Source organism: Stenella coeruleoalba, assembly GCF_951394435.1.
Source record: "Stenella coeruleoalba genome assembly, chromosome: 20".
NCBI lineage: Eukaryota > Metazoa > Chordata > Mammalia > Artiodactyla > Delphinidae > Stenella > Stenella coeruleoalba.
This window is the reverse complement of record NC_137166.1, coordinates 50,957,611-50,980,638: the sequence shown is the minus strand read 5'-3', so window position 1 is coordinate 50,980,638 and position 23,028 is coordinate 50,957,611. Positions and strand designations below refer to the sequence as shown.

The 23,028-nt window shown below is 50.7% G+C and overlaps 1 protein-coding gene across 1 annotated transcript; it reads right to left on the bottom strand.

Annotated features, from left to right (window-relative positions):
* Nucleotides 1-1,050: 1,050 nt before the first annotated feature.
* ZSWIM9 (zinc finger SWIM-type containing 9) lies at nucleotides 1,051-22,268 on the bottom strand (the record flags this gene model as incomplete). Its single annotated transcript, XM_079906656.1, has 3 exons — nucleotides 1,051-3,485; nucleotides 13,285-13,597; nucleotides 22,003-22,268. 3 exons carry the CDS (start codon nucleotides 22,266-22,268, stop codon nucleotides 1,296-1,298), a joined length of 2,769 nt encoding a protein of 922 aa, XP_079762782.1. The 3' UTR covers nucleotides 1,051-1,295.
* Between the last annotated feature and the right edge of the window lie 760 nt (nucleotides 22,269-23,028).

Below are 23,028 nucleotides of genomic sequence, written 5' to 3'. Positions count from 1 at the left end.
TGGGCCCTTGGTAGTCAGAGCGCAGAGTCCTAACCACTGGACCGCCAGGGGGCTCCCCAGATTTTCCTCATCTCTTAGCTCTGTCATCCTCAACGACATCCTTAATTCTCACATTCTATCAAGAGGCTTGCAAGCAGGTTTAGGCCTAACCATCTCATTCTGGGGCTTCTCCTTAGGATTGAGAGAAACTAGAAGCCTCCCGCCCTAAGCAGACCCATTGGGCAGGATCAGGCCCCACGCCCATTCTTAAACCAATCACTGGCATAGTGGCCGAGATTGGCATGGACTAGTCATTGGAGGATCCGCGGATGTCGGCAAGCTGTTCCCATGGCAAGGGAGGATGAGGCCTGAGCTGCCATGAAGATGGATTCATTTCGGGTCCCTGCATTCCATCAACAGTAGGGCCTGTTGATAGAAAAGTCAAGGAATGCTGGACCATCTCAATTGCCCTCTGGGTCTGGGCCTCCCACCCTCCCCCACAAGCCAAGAACTCAGCACAGAAACCAAAATACTGTTTTATTCCAATCTTGAAGCACAGAAGTCCAGAGGGTTCCCCTCCCCCACTGCAGGGCCGCCAGCCCATCCCACCAGACTCCCAGGGCCCCCTCTTATTCTGCCTCTTCCGGGAATGACCAACCAGAAGGTGAAGGGGATCCAAGACTCCAGGCCTTAGAGAAATCCCCACGTCATTCCCCTCTCGTTTCTTCTCTCTCCCCCCATTCCTTTCCTTTGCCATCTCCTTTTTTTCTTCCCTCTCCTCCATCCTTGTCTCCTCCTCCCCTCCCCCACCCCCTCTCCTTTCCTCCCTTCCCGTTTGTCCCCATTTCTTCTCCATTTCTGCCTCTTTTCTTGTCCTCTCTCCTCCATGTCTGTGTCCCCTTTGTCTTTCCTCCCCTTCCCTCTTCTTCATTACCCCCCGTTTTTCCCTCCTCCTGCCAGGCTCTCCCCACAACCTGGTGTCCTCCCCTCCCCCAGCTTTATCCCCTTCCTTCTCCTGGCCGGACCTGACCCTGTCTAAATCCTCTCACCACACATTTCCTCTCTGGAGGGAAGCCCTCAGAATCCACCCTGGCCACCACCATCTGCCACAGCTGCGGCTCCAGGACCTCCGAGACCACACCGTCTGCTTCCCCTCGGACCCAGAGAGGCAAACTGCCCAGATGAAGCCGCTGGATGCCCCAGGAGGTGGACGGGGGGACTGGGGTGGCCTCCTTGGGCTCAGCCCCATTATCTTTGGGATCGAAGGATGCCCTCCCGCCCCCACCGTGGAGGGTGACGGGCAGGCGCGAGCAGGCTCAGGGCTCGGGGGCTCTCCCCCAGCAATCCCTGAGCAGGTCCATGTGGAATAAGGCTGCCCCCGTGAGCAGGCGCGCGGCGAAGAGGTGGCGGCAGGGCAGACGCCGGGCGGCATGGATGGAGCAGCTGCAGCGCGTCAGGGCTCCGTCCAGGAAGAAGTCCGAGGTGCCGTCCTTCAGGGCAAAGCCAGCTCCTGTCCAATGGAAACCGCGGGTGCCGTGCTGCCGGGCGAAGGCCAGCTCTTCGGCCACCAGCTCTGCCAGCTCCGGCCCGCAGGCCGCTCGGAACTTGGCCAGGGGCTCCCAGTCCACTTCCTCCTCCTCCGAGGGGCAGCAAGGCCTCTTTGATTCCCTGGGGCCTTCTCCTCCGCTTCCTTCCTGTGCGCTCTCTCCGGCCGCCAGGTACATCCTCCCTGTCACTGCCCACTCTGAGTCACCCTCCAACACAGTCCCCACGGGAGTGCTGCACGTGACTCCATTCCCCAGCCCTAGACGGCCCCCTGCTGTGTCCCCACACTCCATCCCCTGCCCTCCTCTGCTCTTGGGGCCCCCAGCCTGGGCTCCCCCTCCATCTCCATTCTCCAGGCCTGTCACCCTTGTGTCCCCCAGCTGGACCAGAACTACATCCTCCAGGTCCCTTCTTCTTTTGACACCCAACCTCACTGCTCGCTCTTCTCTAGTCTCTGGCCCTCTCTGCCTCACATCTCCCCCTTGGGGCCCCCTTAGGTCTCCGTTCTCGGGGACCAATTCCGAGGGCTTCTCCACATGGACCCTCCTCCAGTTTTTGACCTCCAGCCCCCTTTCCTTCTCTGCTTCCAAATGCAGCCCCTTCCAGTCTCTGGTTTTCAGTCCACTTACCCTCTCATCGTGCAACTGGGCCCCCCTCCAGGAGCTCCCGTCAAGACTGCTGGCTCTCTCATAATCAAACAGGGTCCCCCTCCCGTCTGGGGTCTCCAGCAGCCTAATCCTTCCATCCTCCAGCTGGGCCAGCCTCCAGGTATACTCTTCCAATCCTCTCAACCTCTGGTCCTCCACCTGGGCCCCCCTCCAGATATAACCTTCCAGACCCCAGTCTTTCTCACCCTCCAGCGGGCCCCCCCTCCAGTCTCTGATCGCGGGCCCTCTCAAGTGCTCGTTCTCCAACTGGGACCCTCTCCAGACACTCCCCTCTAGCCCTCTCACCTTCTGGTTCTCCAAGTGGACCCCTCTCCAGTCTCGGATTTGCAACCCTCTCCCCTTCTCACCTTCTACCTGAGCCCCTTCCCGGTCTCTGGTCTCCAACCCTCTGGCCCACTCCTTCTCTAACTGGGCTTCTCTCCTAAAACTTCCTTCCTTCCGCGCCCCGCCCCAGTTTCCGGTTTCCACACCCTTCATCCTCTCGTTCTCCACTTGGGCTCCCCTCCCCAGCTCACCCTCCAGCCAAGCGCCCCCATCGTCGGACACATCCGGCGCCGCCTCCCCAGCCGCGTCGGCCCACTGCATGGCCACCAGGTCGCGCAGGCACTGTGCCACGCTGCGCGAGGGGCTCAGGCGGCGCAGCAGGCGCCGGCGGTGGCCGCGCACCAGGGCGCACGCGTCCAGGTCGCGGGCCGCCTCGAAGGCGCGGAAACGCACCCACATGTCCCGGCGCGGCGCCCAGTTGCTCTCGAAGTAATCGACGAAGGCGGCCGGGCCATGGGCGCGCAGCTCGGCCAGCGCCTCGGCGTAGGCGGCGGGCGACAACGCGCCCGCCAGGCGACACAGGCGCGGCCACAGGCCCGGGTCCTCGCGGCCGGCGCCGCCCAGCTCCTGCGCCTTGCTGAAGAGCGTCTCCAGGCCCTGCGCCCGGCAGATCTGCACGCGCGCGCCCGGCAGCAGCTGGCGCACGGCGGGCAGCTGTGCCGCCACTTCGGGCCCGGCCGTGAGGCAGCGCACACGACCCTTGACGTCGGGCGCGCTCTGCAGCAGCGAGGCCAGCGCGAAGCGCAGCAGGCTCGGAGTGCCGGGCCGCGCCACGCAGCAGGCGGCCTGACGCGCGCGGCCCGCGCCGTCCACGCACAGCACCGCCAGCAGATCCAGCGCGCCCTGCAGTCCCGGCAGCCGGTCCACCAGGAGCATGCGCGGGAAGCGCCGCAGCATAGCCCGGGTGCGCGATGTCAGGAAGAACACGGTCTCTACCACCGCCTGGTCCTCCACAAACACCAGCTTCACCTGCGGGCGGGGGCGGAGAGGGGGGGAAAGAGGTCAGGAGGTGCCCTGGGTCGCCCCGCCCACGATTTCCCCCCCTGGGGAAACGGGACTCCGTTCATTCATTCATACGTGCGTGCATTTCTGACCAGCAGGAGGCAGTGCAGGGGAATGATTAAAAACGCGGATTCCGGACTGCCTGGGTTTCCGATGCCGGCACCACCGTCTAAGAGCTGTGTGGTTTTGCCCACTAGACAGCCTCTCTGAGCCTCAGTTCCCCCTACTAGGAACTGGGTATTCCTTCCTTCCTGCGGTCAGAGGCACTCTAGGGCAGTGGTTCTCAAAGTATAGGTTCTGGAGCAGCAGCCTGCTGGGACCTTGACAGAAATGCATATATTCTCAGGCCCACCGCAGCCCTGCTGAGTCAGAAATTCCCGAGGAGGGGCCCAGCAATCTGCTTTGACAAGCCCTCCCGGGGATTCCCACGCGCGCATAAGTTTGAGAGCCACTGGTCTAGAAGTAAAACGCATAGACTGTGGAGCCAGATTGCTTGGGTTTGAGTCCCGGCCTCACCAACGCTTTTAACTACGTGACTTGAGCTCTCTGTGCCTCAGCTTCCTCCTTAACCTCCTCGTTTCCCAATTTCCCCTTCTGGGAACTGAAGAGTCATTCTTTCATGCATGGAGTGTCGGGTCCAGCATAGTGTCTGGAGCTAGACGGCCTGGGCTGAGACCCTGGAGCCCCCACTTCCTGGCTGTGTGGCTTTCCGCAACTTCCCTGACCCCTGTCTCATTTGCAAAATGATGATGATGAGAGTGTGATTGGACGGATGAAATGAATTAAAGCATTTGCAACATCGCCTGGCACAAATAATATTACTATTACTGAACAGTACTCACCCAACAAATAGTAAGTGACCTTGAAGTGTTCCTTATTACCATAACTATCATCCCTGCTTAAAGACCACGTGCTCGTGAAGGTCTTCTCTGACCAGCCCGTCTTAGCGGACACCACAGCTCTCTCTGGATGCTTCCGGCCGTGGTACTTACCACCCTGAAGCGTGTTCCGTCGTTACCTGCTGCTTTGCTTATTGCCTGTTTGCCCTCCCTAAGATGTAAGCCCCACAAGGATATCGCTTCATTTAACTTTTGCATCCCTTGATGCTTTGAATGGCTCCTGGCCTGAGCCACAGCTCAATACGTCCCGAATGAGTGAGTGAATGAATGTGCGAATGTGCGAATGTGCGGTGCTATCCACTGGAGTGTCTCTGGAGTGGAAGTTCGGGGGATCCTGGCTTGGAATCCTAGTTCTGAATCCTGGTTTTGTCTCTTCCTAGCTGTGAGACCTCCGGCAAGTCACTCTCCCTGGCATTTTTTTTTTTGGCTGCGCCGAGCTGGCTTGTGGGATCATAGTTCCCCAACCAGGGGTCAAACCCGGGCCCCTGCCAGTTGAAGCGCAGAGTCCTAACCACTGGACCGCTAGGGAGTTCCCTCCTCTGGCATTTTAGCTTCAGTTTCCTTTTATGCAAAATGGGAATATATGTCTATTTAACGCTTGTGGTGAGGCTAAATAGAGATGATCCGTGTCCAAAGCTTGGAATGATGCCTGGCTTGTATCAAATCCCAGCTACCGTTACCATCTCGCTTGAGTTCTCAGCAGCATTCAGTACAGTGACCCTGTCCCCTTTCTGGAACGTAGGTCTCTTTTGGCTTCTGTCACCCTGAAAAACTCCTGGCTTTCCTCCTTCTTCCCAGCCATCTCCTCTGCAGTCTCCTTCGCTTGCCCCTCCTCCTCTGCTCCACTTCTAAATGTTGCTGTGCTGCAGAGCTCGGCCAGGCCCTCCCCTCTCCTCTCTCATCTCTAGGCTCAGCCAAGGTGATCTCATCCAGTTACGTGGCCTTTAGCATCTCTAAGCTGATAACTCCCAGTTCTGTATCTCCAGGCTCCAGACCCACCTACTCACCTGTCTCTGCAGCAACATGGACCCTTATAGACAGCTCACGTGTCCCTTGAGACTGACGGCCCGAAGGCACCCTTGATTCTCACTCCCCACCAACCTGCCCCTCTTTGGTCAGCTGTCTCTTCCCCGATGGCTCCACCACCCACTTTATAACTCAGGCCCCGGCACTCAGGGCTGATTCTTAGCTCCTCTGCACGCAGTCCATCCCCAAATCCTAGCGGCGACCTTCAGAATCTGACCCCTTCTCCCCACCCCCACGGCCACTGGTCAGAGCCATCACCATCTGTCACCTGGATTATTGTAGTCGCTTCTGCCTGGGCTCCCTGTCTCTCCCTGTCCCCCACACTGCTGCTGGGGGGCATTTTCAAGACTGACCAGATCAACCCCTCCCCTCCTTAAAAACCTTTCCCAGAATTTCCCATCCAGAGTCCAATCCAGAGTCCAGGCCACAGCTGTGCACTGGGCGATCGGCCCTTGGGCCTCATCTCTGTCCCTCTTGTCTGCCTTGGCCTCAGCCACTCTGGCCTCATTATTTTTGCACAAAAGCCACTTAATGGGGTAGGGAGATTAGCAGCGATGAGCTAGGGTCCCCTATACCAGGCAGACGGCTAAGACTGTTTCAGCCAGGCCCTGCAGAGCTGACCCACAGCTGCAGAACCAGGACTGGAATACAGTTTAAACACAGATCTCTCCACAAACCATTCTGCCATAATTGGACCTCGTCCTATGAAACCAGTTAAAATGCAATGCACAGTTCTCCACTTTCAAGACCAAAAAAAAAAAAACAAAAACAAAACCCAAAAAGCCAACAACAACAAACAAACTCTATTAAGAAAAAAAAAAAAGTCCAGTGGAGTCCAAAAAGAGCAAGAAAATTGCTTTCCTCACCCTAAAATTATACATTCAGCATCTTAAATAGAAGAGGCATTCAATAAATTTTATAGAAAAGCCTAGTCAGTTTACCACTGAACTGGTTACAATACCACCATCATTTTTTTTCAACCATCATTAAGTTTTACACCTACTATTACTTTATGATTTAAGTTATCTTAGCAGATGTTTCCATCTAGGACAGTTCTGTCCAATACAGTAGCTATTTACATTTAAATTAAGATTTTAAAAGATATAAAAATTAACTTGCTCAGTCACACTGGTCATATTTCACTGCTCAACAGCCACGTGAGGCTAGTGTCTATGGGGCAGTGCAAATAGAGGACATTTCCATCACCACAGAAAGTTCTATTCGACGGTGCTGGTCTAGAAACTAACGTAAAGATAAAAGTCATCGGATGTTAACCAGACTTACTGGGGTGATCATTTCACAGTGTATACAAATATCAAATCATTATGTTGTACACCTGAAGCTAATAGAATGTTATAGGTCCATTACATCTCCAAAAAAAAAAAAAGGATAAACAACAAGGTCCTACTGTATAGCATAGGAAATTATATTCAACATTCCATGATAAACCATAATGGAAAAGAATATAAAAAAGAATGTATATGTGTGTATAACAGAAACACTTTGCTGTACAGCAGAAATTAACACAACATTGTAAATCAACTATACTTCAATTTGAAAAAAAAGAAAGTTTTAATAGGCATAATGGGTTAAAAAAAATCTTACATGTTTCTATAGTATTAGGTAAGTTCTTACCTTTCTCTCCTTGGGAAAAGGAATAAGAGAAAAGTAAAAACAGCAAAACGTATTTGCCTTGAGACTTTTCTGGAGTTGGCCAGCACTTGCCTAATTAGAAGCTGACTTTCATTCTTAAAGAGAAAACTTAGATTTCTGATCTTGAGTTTTCTTTCTAAAGAGGGCACATAAGCTTTTCTTGCACAGCCATTTGTTCATTAAACGGCATTTACTAAGCACCTACTGTGTGCTTGACACTGTGTTAGCCTTGAGGAGAGAGAAGGGACTGAATGAGGCAGGTGCAAGTCCTGCCCTGTTGGACTGGCCAAGTCTCCATGAACAATAACACAACTAGTGTTGCTTTCAGCCGAGAGGCCCAATGACTGGATAGTTAAGGGTTCCTGGACCCTGGAGCCAGACCGTAGGGATCCAAATCCAGGTTCTCCCTCTTACTAACTGTGCGAATTTATGCATCAGCTGTGTGACTTAGGGAAAGTGTCTGAACTTCTCTGTGCCTGAGCTGTTCCCATCCACAAAGGTGGGGAGTGTAACTGCATTGACCTTATAAAGTTGCTATGAGGATTAAATGGGTTAATCTGCATGAAGCATGGAGATCAGTGCCTGGCACGAGGTCAGTGTGTATTGAGTGATAGCTGTTATTATTATTATTATTATCATCTGAGTGTGGAGGACATGCTAAAGAGAAAGGCTAATGGGACAGAGGTTGGTGTGTGGTTGCTTGTGGGATCTTAGTTCCCCGACCAGGCATCAAACCCAGGCCCGCGGGGCAGTGAAAGCGCCGAGTCTTAACGACTGGACCGCCAGGGAATTCCCAGTGTGGGGTCCTCTGACTGAGCGAGGGTGATTGCTGAGAGGGGACCATTATCTTCCTTATATTGCAGATAGGGAAATTGAGGCTGAGAGATTCCAGGTTTGCCGTAAAGGATTAACTCAGCAGGTCTGGGTTGTCCAAACCCCACACCTTCCAAAGAAAGTTCTGGCTCTTTCCTGACTCCTAGGAGACAGCCTCTAAGCCCTTGGCATGTCCTGCCCGACAGAGTGTCTTTGTTCACTTGGGGGGCTTGGGCCACTCTAAATAGTCTCTTGATAACAACTGGTTTATAGTGGGGGCCTCGGGCTTGACCTCCGGAGGGGCTGGAGACTGAGGTCAGCCACCCAGGCAGTCATATCTACATGACCAAACCCCAATAAAAACCCTGGACTCGAGGCTCGGGTGAGCTTCCCTGGTGGGCGATACCCCATGCGTGTTGTCACACACTGTTGCCGGGAGAAATAAGCACTGTCCATATACCTCCACTGGGAGAGACCACTGGTCTCTCCCGGACCCCACCCCATGCGCCCCTTTGCTGACTGTACTCTATATCCTTTCACTGTAATAAACTGTAACCGTGAGTATAATGGCTTTGCTGAGTTCTGTGAGTCCCCATTGAACCTGAGGGTGGTCTTAGGGTCCCTGACTACACCAGGGAAGTGACTTGCTCCAGATCATGGTGCTAACAAGCAGTAGGGCTGGGATTCAAGTCCAGGTCATAAAGGATGGTGGTGGGGGAAAAAACAAGGTGTGGACGGAGATGTGTGGGTGACACTGGAGGGGTGTGGTGACATGTGATGAAGGTGGGAGGGGGTTCATAAATGAATGAATTTCTCTACCAAATATTTACTGAGAAAATCAGACATGCCAAGTGCTGCTCAAACACTGAGGAGGGCCAATAAGACACCTCTGAGTGGGAAGAGAGAGCCTGCAAACGAAAGATGAATAAATGTGAACAGGAGATTTCACGTGTGTAAAGTGCTGGGGAGAACTAACCCCCCAGTTCCAAGGCATTAACTCTTTCAACCTCCACGACAATCCTGCACAACAGGTCCTGTTATCACTATCCCCATTTTTCAGATGGGGAAACTGAGGCACAGAGAGGTTCAGTTGCTTGCCTGGGGTCACACGGGTAGTAAACACCAGAGCTGGGATTTGAATCCAGGCAGTTTGGGCCCAGGGCCTGTGCAGCTGACCACTAGACTCTTCACAAAAGTGATCGCACGGGCCTGACACACAGGCTTCTGGGTTGAGGCGCAGAGTGGATGGCGGGGCACAAGCGGGGATGGAGCAGCCCAGGGAGGAGCAGACTAGAGGATGGGAATGATCGTGAGTACCATCTTAGACACACAAATCGGTGGCACAGGGATGCATTAACCATAGACCAGATTCCACAAATGTGGACATCAGAAACCATGCCACACAACGCTCCCTACCCACACCTCTTCCTACATTCAGGCACACAGCCTCCTTTTTCATGTGAACAGAATAATACTATTCTCTAGACTGTTCCCCCGCAAAAAATGAGGGAATAAAAATAATAGCTAAATAGCTAAACCATATAGAGCTTCCTACTTTCCGGGCACTGTTCCTTACACACACACACACACACACACACACACACACACACACACACACACACACACTCACCCTAACACAACAACCCTAACAACTATGATGTAGTGTCTATTATTATCCCCATTCTATAGATGAACAAACCAAGGTCTGGAGAAGTTACATAACTTGTTCACAACTTACTGGATGTTCCCCAGCCAGGAAATGGCACAGCTAGAATGTATATAAAGTTTTTAGTGTATATCTGTACAAATAAAATCAAGTGTTTAGCTGCTACCGTATCACCCCCAAAGTGGCTGGCCTGATGTAAAAATAGGCTATTTGGACACAGAGAAGATTCCCTTGGGGAGCCAGGAAGAGGCAGAAAGGCTGAGACTGAGCCACAAGAGTCCAGGGTAACTACAGAGCAGGGGAAACACAAGCCCCAGATTCAGATAGAGCTCTGGGAGACCCTCAGTGAAACAGCTCTATAAGCCTGTGGTTGTCTTTCTCCCTGTGCCAAGTAATGGTGGGTTTCTCCTGTCCTGGGCACTTGGCAGGACTGCATCTCTCTGCCCCCCTGAAGTTCTCCACAGTCACGTGACTTGCTTTGGCCAATGAGCAAGAAATAAAGTTCAGCAAGGTAAGCCACTGAGATTCCAGGGCTGGTTGTTACTAAGGCAAAACCCAGGCCATCCTGACTGTCACGTCTTAGGACACTCATCGCTCATCCCGAATTTTTCTTTTCTAGAGAGAAACAGATCAGTGTGGTACATTGGGACTATTGTCTATTTTTTATCTTCTCTTTTAAAATGAATTATTCAAATGTGTCAAAATTCACAAGGTCCCAAAGTCAAATAATAGAAAGCTATCCAGCACTGGGTCCTCTTCCTACTTCTATTTTCTAACCACTCTGTTGCCATTCGCTATTCTTATGTCCATCCACATCTCTTGCTGTTCTTCTAGATTTTCTTTATGTGAATACAAGCAAGCCACCTTTATATTCTTATTTTCTCTGTTTTATACATACAATATACCATGTACATTGTTTTGCTCCTTGCTTTTTTTTTTTTTTTTTTTGTAACTGAGAGATCTGTTCAGATCAGTTCCTAGAATTGTTCTCACTCTTGCTTAAAGCTACACAGTATTCCAGTTATGTAACCATTACCCAGGGGTGGGGTTTGGTTGTTTCCAATCTTACTTTCACGAACCCCAGTGATTAACCTTGCGTGCAAATCATTCGGCATCTGCGCAACTACATCTGCAGGATAAATTCCCAGCAGTGGGAGAGGGAGTGGTCAAAGGGTGAGTGGCTTGGTCATTCTGACAGATATTGACAAAGAGTCCTCTGCTGAGATTGTACCAGCTGACCAGTTAGTATTCTTAAAAGCAGCACACTCAGAACAACTTTCGCCTTTCTCAGAAGCCAAAGCGTACACATGAGAGAGGGCTGCAACGTTTCTGTGCAAGACCCATCTTCACCCAGAAAGCCAGCCGGCTTGCTGGTTACCCTGGAGCCTGCCACAAAGGAGATGGGATTGGATTCCTCAGCCCATCAGCACGGCCTCAGGGCAGATTATAAAAGGTCTTAACACCTCCTTGGCTGAAGCAGCCACTCAGTCTTGCCCACAAACGGTGGTTGTGGCTTTGGGGTACATTCTTCTTGTCTGACCCCCTCCCAAGACCAAGTGAACGACCTCAACGCAGGGGGTCCCTGGCATTCAGCTTCTCAAATATAATCGCTCCTTCAGGAAACTGCTGGAAGCAGAGAGAATAACACCCAGAACTCTTTTGCTATATCTTATAAGTGAAAAAAGCCAGGTGAAACGTCCGTGTAAAGGCGACAGACTGAACACATCCTGCTAATTTCACTCCTTCCTGACCTTCAAGTACCTCTATAGAAAAGGAATTCTTTTTTTAAAGTTATAGAGGCATTAGGAAAGGAGACAACAGGACCCAAACTTCAGAAGTTGGAAAGCAGATGGACAAGCTGACCACCGCTCCCCCCAACAAAAAAGAAAACAAAAGCAACCTCTCCAAAAAACCCCATCGGTTGGGACCAATAGCAGAGTCCTCAAAAGGAACTGGCAAACCCTGGCAGTGCGGCGGGGAGGTTAAAACAAAAGATATGAGGGCTGTTCTAGAAGCAGTTAGATCTGTTAAGCTTTTTCTCACCCCCAGGTGGCTGGAGATTTATTCTGTGGAAGCAGTAAAACAGAGAGGGTTGCTGGGGACATCGGGCCCATCTGCTGGCGGGGCGGGGGGAGTGGTAGTTCTGTGCCTCTCGCTGATGGAGGGCCAGCTCCCCAGCTCTCTTCCCCAACATGGCTCCCAGAAGCTGGCAGCCTGGCCTTAACCTGCCAGCCAGCCAAGCGGTTGGAGTTTTCTCAGGGAGATTTGACCGGCCCCAGAGGAAGAACAAAAGATGCTACCATCTGGCACGCCCCAGTGTACAAAGCAAGATGCAAAAATGTGGGTATAACGTGCTACCTTGCTGGGGGAGGGGACAAGGGGAAATAAGCTTAAAAATAAATACATGCAAATGTATCTGTGTACAGAGCTGTGCCGTTCCATCCAGAAGCCACTAGCCACATGGGACTGTCGAAATTTCCATTAATTAAGTTAAATTAATAATTCAGGGGACTTCCCCGGCGGTCCAGTGGTTAAGACGCCATGCTTCCGCTGCAGGGGGCGCGGGTTCAATCCCTGGTCTGGGAACTAAGATCCCACATGCCGTCCATTGCGACTAAATAAATAAATAAATAAAAATAATAAAAAATTCAGAATTCAGTTCCTTAGTCATACTGGCCATATTTCAAGCGCTCAATAGCCACACCAGCTACCCTACTGGACAGCGCAGACACACATCATTTCCAGCATCACAGAAAGTTTCACTGGACAGCACTGGACCATAGAACAGAAAGATATATAAAAGATGGATAAGCCACTGATACTCCAGCGGCCTCTGAGGAGGGGCCCTGAGGGGCAGGAGGTGACAAGGGTACTTTTCACTACATACCCTTTTGTACCTTTTGAATTTATGACCATGTGAATGTCTTACATATTCAAAAAGCCAATTTAAATTTTTTAAAAAAGGAATAACCCTTTCACTGGTCTGTCTCTTGGTTTTCTAGAACTTCTTCATTTCTTGTAAAAATATTAAGGTGGGCCAACATATGACTCTGCAATCCCACTCCTGGGCATCTATCCTAAGAAAACTCTAATTTGAAAAGATACATGCAACCCGATGTTCATAGCAGCACTATTCACAATAGCCAAGATGTGGAAGCAACCTAAATGTCCATCGACAGAGGAATGGATGAAGAAGATGTGTCAACCCTAATGACCTGATACCATGTTGGGATGCGTCTGTGATTGGTTTCTCCCCGGACAACTGCAAGGTTGTAGTAGCCAATCGCTGCAAGTGGCTATTTACATTTCAATTCGTGAAAATGAAATACCATTGAAAAATTCTGTTCCTCAGTCCTACTGGCCGCAGGGCAAGCTCCCAATAACCACGTGTGGCTTCGGGGCTACCATACTGGACAGCGCGGAATCACAAGGTATTCGCATCACCGCAGAAAGTTCTAGTGGAGGGCGCTGCCTTAGGGGATGAGTTCTCTGAGGGTAGGGACGGGACCATATCTTGCAGGCGGCCGCCCCCGACCACCACCCCATGCCTCGATAAATCTTGAATGAATACGCGAAGGAATGAATGAAAGGCGTGAATGGATGAGTGGGCGGATGGATGAATGAATGAACGGCCCGCGAGTCTTGGGCGTGCCTCTCCGCAGCCGCGCCCCGCCCCCCCCACCCCCGCCTGCCTCTCCCGAGACCCCACCTTGGCCTCGGGGTCGGTGCGGAAGAGCCCCTCGAGCACGTGCAGGGCGTCCAGGACGCCGTGGTCGCGGCCCTTGCAGTAGGAGAGCAGGCGGCGCACGTCGGCCGGGGCCACGAACTGCTTGGAGATCTTGTTGGTGGTGCGCACGGGAAGGCAGGCGTTGGCCAGCAGGTGGCCCGGACGGAAGTAGTAGGCGAACTCGAGCGGGCAGGCCGGGTGTGAGTGGGTCAGCTGGCACTCTGTCACCACGAGGCGGTCCCGCAGCGGGCTCAGCTTGACGATGATGAAGGCCGGGCAGCCGGGCTGGGGGGACCTGCGGGAGGAACGACCACGGCCGCCAGTCACATCACCCTGCTGCCTGCCCTCGTCTGCCTTCTCTCTCCTTTCTCCTTTATTCTTATTATGATTTTTGAACATTAAGAATCGTTTCAAGGAGGGGAAGGGATTCATTAGGAGTTTGGGATTAAAATATACACAGTACCATACATAAAATAGATAACCAACAAGGAACTATACTCAATATCTTGTAATAACCTATCATGGAAAAGAATCTAAAAAAAAGAATACATATATAACTGAATCACTTTGCTGCACACCTGAAACTAACACAACATTGTAAATCAATTATATTTCAATAAAAATTTTTCAAAAATTGTTTCAAGTATAGAGAAGAGTAGAGAGCCTTAAGAATATGCCAGCTCTGTGACCTTGGGCAGGTCCCTTCAGGTCTCTGGGCCTCAGTTTCCTCCTAAAAGGGAGTAATAATCATCATACCTTTCTCATAGGGTTGTTGTGAGGATTAAAAGAACTGATACCTGGAAGGCACTGAAAAACACTGTCTGGAACATGGGGGAGCACTGTACGTTTGCTAGAATTCTGCACCCACCACCCCCAGCTCAATTAAAAGTGAATGCATAGTTTATTATACTTACCTCAATCAACTTTAAGAAATAAAACATTTCATATACTCCTGTATCCGCTTTTGATTTAGTGATAACAACACTGCAAGCTGAGGCCTTCTGTGAACCCTGTCCTAACGAAGTCCCCTCCCTCCTTCTGACCCCAGAAGTAGCCACTAACCAAATTAGGTATTGAGCATTCCCACATATGTTTTAATGTATCTATAAACACATGCCACGGAGCAACTAAGCCCATGTACCACAACTACCGAGCCTGCGCTCTAGAGCCCGCGAGCCACAACTACTGAAGCCCGCGCACCTAGAGCCCGTGCTCCGCAACAAGAGAAGCCACCACAATGAGAAGCCCGTGCACCGCAATGAAGAGTAGCCCCCGCTCACCACAACTAGAGAAAGCCTGTATGCAGCAACGAAGACCTAATGCACCTCAAAATAAATAAATATTTTAAAATACACGTTTAAAAAAAAAAAACAGTGGAAGGTATGTTACCAGGTTTTAAAACTTTGTACACATGAAAAGGGGCTCAAACTCTTTAGGCATCAAGGAAACACAAATCAAAACCCTAGGGTGGTATATATACACAATGGAATATTACTCAGCCACAAAAAAGAATGAAATAACGCCATTTGCAGCAACACGGATGGACCTAGAGATGATCATACTAAGTGAAGTAAGTCAGACAGAGAAAGACAAATATCATACGATATTGCTTATATGTGGAATCTAAAAAAATGATACAAATGAACTTATTCATAAAACAGAAATAGACTCACAGACATAAAAAACAAAGCTATGGGGCTTCCCTGGTGGCACAGTGGTTGAGAGTCCACCTGCCGATGCAGGGGACACGGGTTCGTGCCCCGGTCCGGGAAGATCCCACATGCCGCGGAGCAGCTAGGCCTGTGAGCCATGGCCGCTGAGCCTGCGCGTCCGGAGCCTGTGCTCCGCAACGGGAGAGGCCACAACATTGAGAGGCCCGCGTATCACACACACACAAAAAAGTTATGGTTACCAAAGGCAAAAGGGGGGAGAGGGATAAATTAGGAGTTTGGGATTAAATATACACGCTGCTATGCATAAAATAGATAACCAACAAGGACCTACTGTATAGCTCAGGGAACTATACTCAGTATCTGGTGATAACCTATAATGGAAAAGAATCTGAAAAAGACTATATATACGTGTGGGTAGCTGAATCATTTTGCTGCACACCTGAAACTAACACAACTTTATAAATCAAGTATATTTCATTAAAAAAAAAAAACCCTAGGGAGAGGCCACTTTACACCAGCAGATAAAAGAGACTGATAACATCAACTGTTGGTGAGGACCTGGAGCAACTGGAACTCTCAGATGTCGTTGATGGGAGTGTGAAATGGTACAGTCACTTTCGAAAAACTGAGTGGCAGTATCTACTGAAGCTGAGCGTGTGCCTCCCCTGTGAATAGCATTTCCATTCAAGATAAATGCCTGCAGATGAGCACCGAAAGATGTGTACTAGAATGTTCATAACGGCACCATTCATATTAGCCAAGTACTTGAAACAACCCAAACACAGAATAGAATAGGAAAACAAGTTGTGATATATTCCTAAAAATAACGTACTAATCAACAATAAGAATCAACAAACCATTACTCTCCCCCCAAACATGGATGATCTCACAAACCTGCTGGAAGAAAGAAGTCTGACACAAAAGAAGACCCACCACATGGTTGTAGTTTATAGAAAGTTCAACAACAGGCAAAGCTAACCTCTGCTGGCCAAAGAGTGGACAATGGTTACCCTGAGTGGTTATGGGGGGGATGGTGGAGGGGGGCTTCTTGGCACTGGATGTAGTCTGTTTCTTGTACTGGGTGCTGGTTACATGTGCATTTTACATGGGGAAAATTCATCAAGTTGTACATGCAGGATGTGTGCACTTTTCTGAATGTGTGTTATACCTTTTTTAAAAGTATACTCGGGGGACTTCCCTGGTGGTCCAGTGGTTAAGATTCCGTGCTCCCAAAGCAGGGGGCCTGGGTTTGACCCCCGGTCAGGGAACTAGATCCCACATGCCGCAACTAAGACCCGGCACAGCCAAATAAATAAATAAATATTAAAAAATAAATAAGTAGAAGTTTACTTGGGAAATTTTTGTTTTCTAGCATGATGTCGGGCGGAATGACAGCCCCCCCCCCCCACCAAGAATATTTACATCCTAGTCGCAGGAGCTGGGCAATGTTATTGTACATGGCAAATGGACTTTGCAGACAATGATTAAATTCGGATCTTGAGATGAGGAGAAGATACTGGGCCCAAGGTAATCACAGGGTCCTTATAAGGGGAAGAGGGAAGCAGAAACGTCAGAGTCAGAGAAAGATTGAAAGATGCTACGCTCTTGGCTTTAAAAGTGGAGGAAGAGGCTGCAAGCCAAGGAAAGTGGGTGGCCTCTAGAAGCTGGAAAAGGCAGCAAAACGGATTCTCCCCTCAAGCTTCCAGAAGAAACGCAATCCTGCAGACACCTTGATTTAGCCCAGTGAGACCCGGGTTGGACTTCTGACCTTCAGAGGTGTCAGGTCACACGTTTGTATTATTTTAAGCCACTACATTTGTAGTTATTTGTTACAGCAGCAACAGGAAACAAATATAAGCATCCCACTCTATATATCCTTTTGTAACTTGCTTTTTCACTCCTCAGCTCTTCAACACTTTTACGTTTCATTACTTGCTGCCTAATATTCCACTCTGCAACTCCGCCAACTGTTATGTTGTCTCCAGTTCCCCCTTCTTACAAACAACACTTGAGCGAACACTCTCTTATACATCTCTCTGTGTGTGAGCAAGTCTGTCCCGAACAGCAGTTTTCAAACTGAAGGGCATGGCCCATCACCTAACATCAATTTAGGGAGTGACATCCAGCATGGCAGAAAATGAAAGAGCGCCGCAACTACTGAGCCCACGCGCCACAAACAGAGAGAAGCCTGTGCAATGCAACGAAAGATCCTGCGTGCCACAGCTAAGACCTGCAACCAAGACCCAATGCAGCCACATAAATAAATATGTAAAAAACAAAACAAAAAAAAGAGAATAGGGGAAAAGAAAATCAGAGTATATTTCCCTGATAATATTTAAATTGGCATCTGCTGTCTGAAAGCAGGTCCATGTTTCTCCAAGGGGAGGTGAGATCAGCATTTTTGGTAGATTTCACGTTTATAGAGCAGGGGTCAGCAAACTTGTTGTGCCAAGGGCCAGACGGTAGATATGTCTTGTTGCTATACTGCAGACACAGCCATGGGTGATATGTAAATGAATGGGTGTGGCTGTGTGTCAATAAATCTTTACTTACAAAGATGAGCTGCAGGTTGCATTTGGCCCAAGGCCTCCTAGTTTGCCAACCCTTGTGACATAGACCATCTGGGGCCTGGCATATAGTTAAGAAGCCTGGCTCCCAGGGGGTAAATGCCGGTAGCACACCCCACCCCCAAAATGCTCCTACGTTCTTTCTAAACAGTCCCTGAGGAGGGGGATCCTTCTTAGGATCCACCCTGAGAACCTCCAGTCTAAATACTTAGGAATTGTCTTTGTTAAGTCAGAAGGGGACCCTTGACACACCCCTTTTGTCCTCTATGCACGGAGTAAAACCCTGGAGCCTGACAGATTTTAAAAACCTACATAAGCATTTGAGACTTTTTGCCTAACTTAAAGTAACAAAAATAATGCAAATTCAGAAAAATTGAAAGTGTAAAATCATTCTAAATAAAATACAAACGTGGAGCCACCATGATGGTATCAGATGCAACTCAAACAAATTTCCAACACACAGCCATTTCTGACCTACCAAAATGGCAAGTTCATGGGGTTCTACCCAGTACATTTGTCTAGAAAAATTCACGGCCTTTGGGGAAACTCTCTGGTTTGACCTCTTTGGGCCTGGGTGTTTCAGCCCCTAGAACAAACCCCCTTTCAGGGGAGCTTCTCTTCTGCGAAGCCGTGCATCTCACCAGAGAATGGCATGTCCCCTCTGCGGGTTCCCAGTATCCCACACAATGGTCTACGGTAGCCTCAATAGGTCATTTCTCTCCATCTATCTGGGGGAATAATACCACGCCCCCCCCTCCCCCCACCCCCGCAACTGTAAACTCCACATGTTTTGTTTACTGCTGTATCCTCAGCACCTAGAGCAGCTCCTGGCCCCTGGGAGGTGCTCAGTTCAGTAAATGAACGATGAGTGAATGACTGTATCCCCCTGTCTGAAACCCAGGTGCCCAGGCACACCACTCATCACTCATCCCACCAAAACCACCCATCACAAGTCCTATCACGCCTTTTAAACTCTCCAAATCATCCACTTTTTTCACATTTCCATTGCAACCATCTTACTGTAAGTTCTCTCCCTCTTCACGAAACATCCTTTCCCTTCATCTAATTAAGTCCTACTCATCCTTCACAGCATCACTCCTCCAGGAAGCCTTCCCTGACCATCCCCAGGCAGATTCCATCACATATTGGGGTGATGATTTGATTGATGCCCATCTGTAATGAATGCTCCCCACTGAATGTGGAGTACTCCCACTGAAATCCCAGCATCTAAAACAGATACACCCTGCACGTCGTAGGTGCTCAAAACGAACCTCTTGGATGAATGAACAAACACATGGTACCTAGGACCAAAATATCCTTAGGGTGTCGGCACATTCAACTCTTATATTAACGATCCATGAGTGAAATAAAGAGAGAGGAGAGGGAAGGAGAGAGGAAGAGGGAGATAGAATGGTAATTAAAAACATGGGTTTTGTGGTCAACCTGTGTGGGTCCAAATCCTGGTTTTCCCTCTTAGCAGCTGTGTTATCTTGGGAAACTCCTTTAACCTCTCTGTGCCTCAGTTTTCTGGAAATTGGGGCTAATAATAATAGTGACCTTGCAGGGTTGTTGAGAGGATTCAATAAGAGGATTAAATTATGTATATGGTTAGAAAAGGGGCTGGCGCCTGGTAAGCAGTCAAAAAAGTCGCTGCTATTTTCAAACATCTTTTTTTCTTCTATAAGTACCATTGCTAGGACTTCCTTGGTGGCCTAGTGGTGAGGATTCCGGGCTTTCACTGCTGTGACCTGGGTTCAATCCCTGGTCCGGGAAGATCCTGCAAGCCACGCGGTGCAGCCAAAAAAATTTAAAAAGTACCACTGCTTTGTTTTGCACTCCACTTGCCCATTTCTTCTGGATCTTTCAGGTTCTCAAGATCTTTGTGTTTCCAAAGGCTGGTGTGTGTTGGGAAAGGTTGGCAATCCTGTTCTAGCAACGGAGGTGCCGTGAGAGGCTGGGGGAGAGTGGGAGAGCGCCAGAGCTGGAGCGGGGAAGAGGCAGGGACGGTGATTTGGAGGTCACCGTGCAACCTCCAGGAAAGGCGGAAGGAGCGGCCGGAAAGATGGCCCTTCTGTGAGTTCCCTGGACCCTAGCTCCAGCCACCTGCCTGGCCTTTGGTTTCTCTCCTCCAGTCCATCCCCCATGAGACCCCAGAGGGTCTTCCTGCCCCCAGAGCTGCTCACAGCCCTCCCAGGGGTCCCCAGTGCCCTAGGATAAAGTCCCAGCCCTTGGACTCAGCCCTGCAGGTCTGGGCCTGACACCATGCCAACCACGTGTCCTGCCTTTTCTAATATACTAATTCTCCAGACCCTGTCCTCGGTCCCTGGGCTGTGACACTGGTCAGGCCCTGCCTGAGCAGCTAGAGGGATGGAGGGGCTCAGAAGTGATGGGCTCCCCATCCAGGGAACATCCCACTGTCCACCCAGTCACCAGACCCAAGCCCAAGGCACTGCCCTTAGCCTCCGCCTGTCACTCCCTCCCATCCCTTCTGCCCCCTGGCTCCCCTCCGATATTTGTAGAGGGACAGTGCCTGCATGTACCATGTGTTTAAGTCAAATACTGTACATACACAAATATATAAACAAAGAAAATCCTTCAAGGCTCCACTTACTGGTCACCTCTTCCAGGAAGCCTTCTAGATCCACCCTGGAAACTCTCAGTAGAGCTGACCGTTCCTCTTTTATCCTCCTCCATCTCCCTCTTCAACATCTTTCTCACTACTTTGGGCCATTTTTTTTTGGGGGGGGGGTGTCTTTGTCTCCTACATTAGATCCTGAGCTGCTCAAGGGCAGAGACCTGCTCTCTGGGTTCCACACGCCCCTTGAAGAGCATGCACACAGTAGGGACTCAGCAAGTGTCTGTTGCTTTGCATTGGGTTCTGTTAACGAGGAGAGATTCCAGATTGGGCCTAAGCTTCCGGCAAGCTCTCGTGTTCTAGGTATCTGGGTGATGATGGCTGTTTGATCCTGTTCTGCTTCCGGATCTCCAAGTCTGTTTCCAGAATAAGCAGTGAGTGAGCTACTGAGAACCTAATTCTCACAATAAATGTTTAATTAACTGGTACTGAGTGCTCACCTGGGCTCTCTTCTGAATGACTGGCATGTATCTGCTCATTTAATCCTCACAAAACCTACGCGATCAATACTATTACTTCTCGCCTTTTCCCAGGGAGGCAGCTGAGGCCCAGAAAGGGGACGTCACGAGCTCAGTGTCATAGGCTGGTCAGCAGCGGAGGCATGGTGGGCACCCAGGCTGCCAGCTCCCTGGTCTGTGCTCTTGACTCCTGTAACAGCTCTCCTGTACCCAGCCGCCCCGTGTTCCAGGCACTGGGTAAACGCCTTCCTGCTCACGGTAACCTCTTAACAGCCCCACGAGGCAGGTACTGCGCTAACCCCCTTTCAGAGATGAGAAAACTGAGGCTTGGAGATGTGAAGTCCGTTGCCCAAAGAGACCCACCCAGGAAGTTGTGGAGCCGGTCTCAAGCAGTCAGCAGGCAGAGCCTGTGCTCTTAAGTGCACCCCTCTGTCCGTGGCTCCCACCCAAGGGTCTCCAACTCACACACAGACAGGAGCCAGACAGGCAAAACAAGGATGTAGCAAAGGATAAGGTGGCAGAGAGCAGTGGAGTCTGGGGCCAACCTGAGCGCCAATGCCCCGTCTAATTGGGGTGGCCGTGTGCCACAAGAGAACAAGGTGTCAGCCTCTTCCCGCGCTTGAAGGGAAGCTGGGAACCCAACATTGTATGGGGATTGTTTAAAATTGGGGTCAATTAAAACACCCCTGGCCACTTGGGTATGTTTCCTAGCCCTCTTGGATTCCTCAAGCCCTTTGTAGCGTTACAGTCGGAGGGAACTATTTGTGACCTTGTTCATATCATGTCAGTCTTCTGTCCGGTACGAAAGTTCCAGAAGGGCGGGGAATTTGTCTGTCTTGCTAAACTCCCCACTCCCCCAAGTGAGATATCCCTAGTTCCCAGCATGGGACCTGGCCCTGTATTTACTGAATGGATGGATTTCTTTTTTTTTTCTATTTTTGTCCTGTGGCTTTCTCTGCAGCTCAGCCTCTGATCTCTTTGTAGGTGTCCCAAATCTGGCTCTCACCTGTTTTTCTGGCTGGCTGGTGTCTCTGGTGCCATGTCTCCATGTTTCTGGAATTTTCTTTTTTAATGTCTCTTGGGTGCGTGTGTCTATCTCGCTCCCTGCCTCTCCACGGGTCTCTGTTAAAATCTCTAAGTGGAACCCACCCTCTGTCTGTGCCTCGGTCCCTCCAGCAAACTGGCTCTGTCTCCATCTCAGGAAGCTTCCCTCCTTGACCCTCTAGGCTTCTCTTCAAGGTGTATTTAGCGGTTTTAGTTGGCACCTCTCCCCTCCCAGTCTCTGGGGTGAGGGCTCACTGCCTCCCCTCCCCCGGGCCGCCCTTCCCCCCCAGCCCCCAGCAGGACAGGAGGCTCAGCTCACGCACCCCACGGCGGGCCGGCTGGGCGCGCGCACGTCCTTGCACACCAGCCGCACGTAGCTGTACTTGAGCACATCGATGAGAGTGTAGAGCGGGGGCGCGCTGGCCCAGCGGCAGCGCGCCAGGTGCATGGAGCTCTTGACGAAGAAGAGCGCTAGCCGCTGCTGGCACCATGCGTCGAAGAAGCGGCTGAACTCGGCCCACGAGAAGAAGGCCCTCTCCCGCAGCTCCTGTTCCTCCTGCCCCGTTGCCGTGCCGGGTGGGGGCTCCATCCTGGGGCGCCTGGGTGGGAGGGGTGGGGAGGACACGTGGGTATCAGATCCATCCCCTCCCAAGGCGTCCTGCTTCCTCCATTCTCGGCCTGCCTCTTCGGTGCTGATGCCTCTATCCAGGTGGGGCCTGGGGCGGGATATACCCGTTAATCTCTATACATGAACCTCTAGCCCATCTATGGACTCCTTCCACCCCCCTGCTTTATGCCTGGGACAGCTGGAACCTGTCATCCTGATCTCTAACTCCAGTTCTGGTCACCTCCTCCATAAATGTGATCCCTAGGCACGGTTGGGGTCCCTCTCCCAACATATGATTCTTAAACTCAATTGTGGACACCTCCTCGAATGTGTTCCCGGCTTCCAGGTAGGACCTCCTCCCCTTCCAGATGTGCCTCCTACATTTGGCGGTAACCTCTAGTGCCTCCATTCATCTGGAACTCCCCCTTCCATGAGCGTACACAGGGGCTATAACCCACATCCAGCTGTGCCCGCCTCTGAAGATGCTCCATCTCCGGATGTGCTCTGCACATCCAGCCATGGACCTCTCACGCCCAGTCATATTCTTCATGCACCTGTGGCTCCCTCCTCCCCAGATGTGTCTCAGATACTGGGCAGATGTTGCTCCTCTCCAACATGTGACCCCTATACGGGTTGCCACATCCAGCTGTGCCTCTGCTTCCCAGAGATGCTCCCATATCCAGACTTACTCCCCACATCTAGTATGGCCCCTTCGCGTCCAGGTGTGTGCCCCATTCACTTG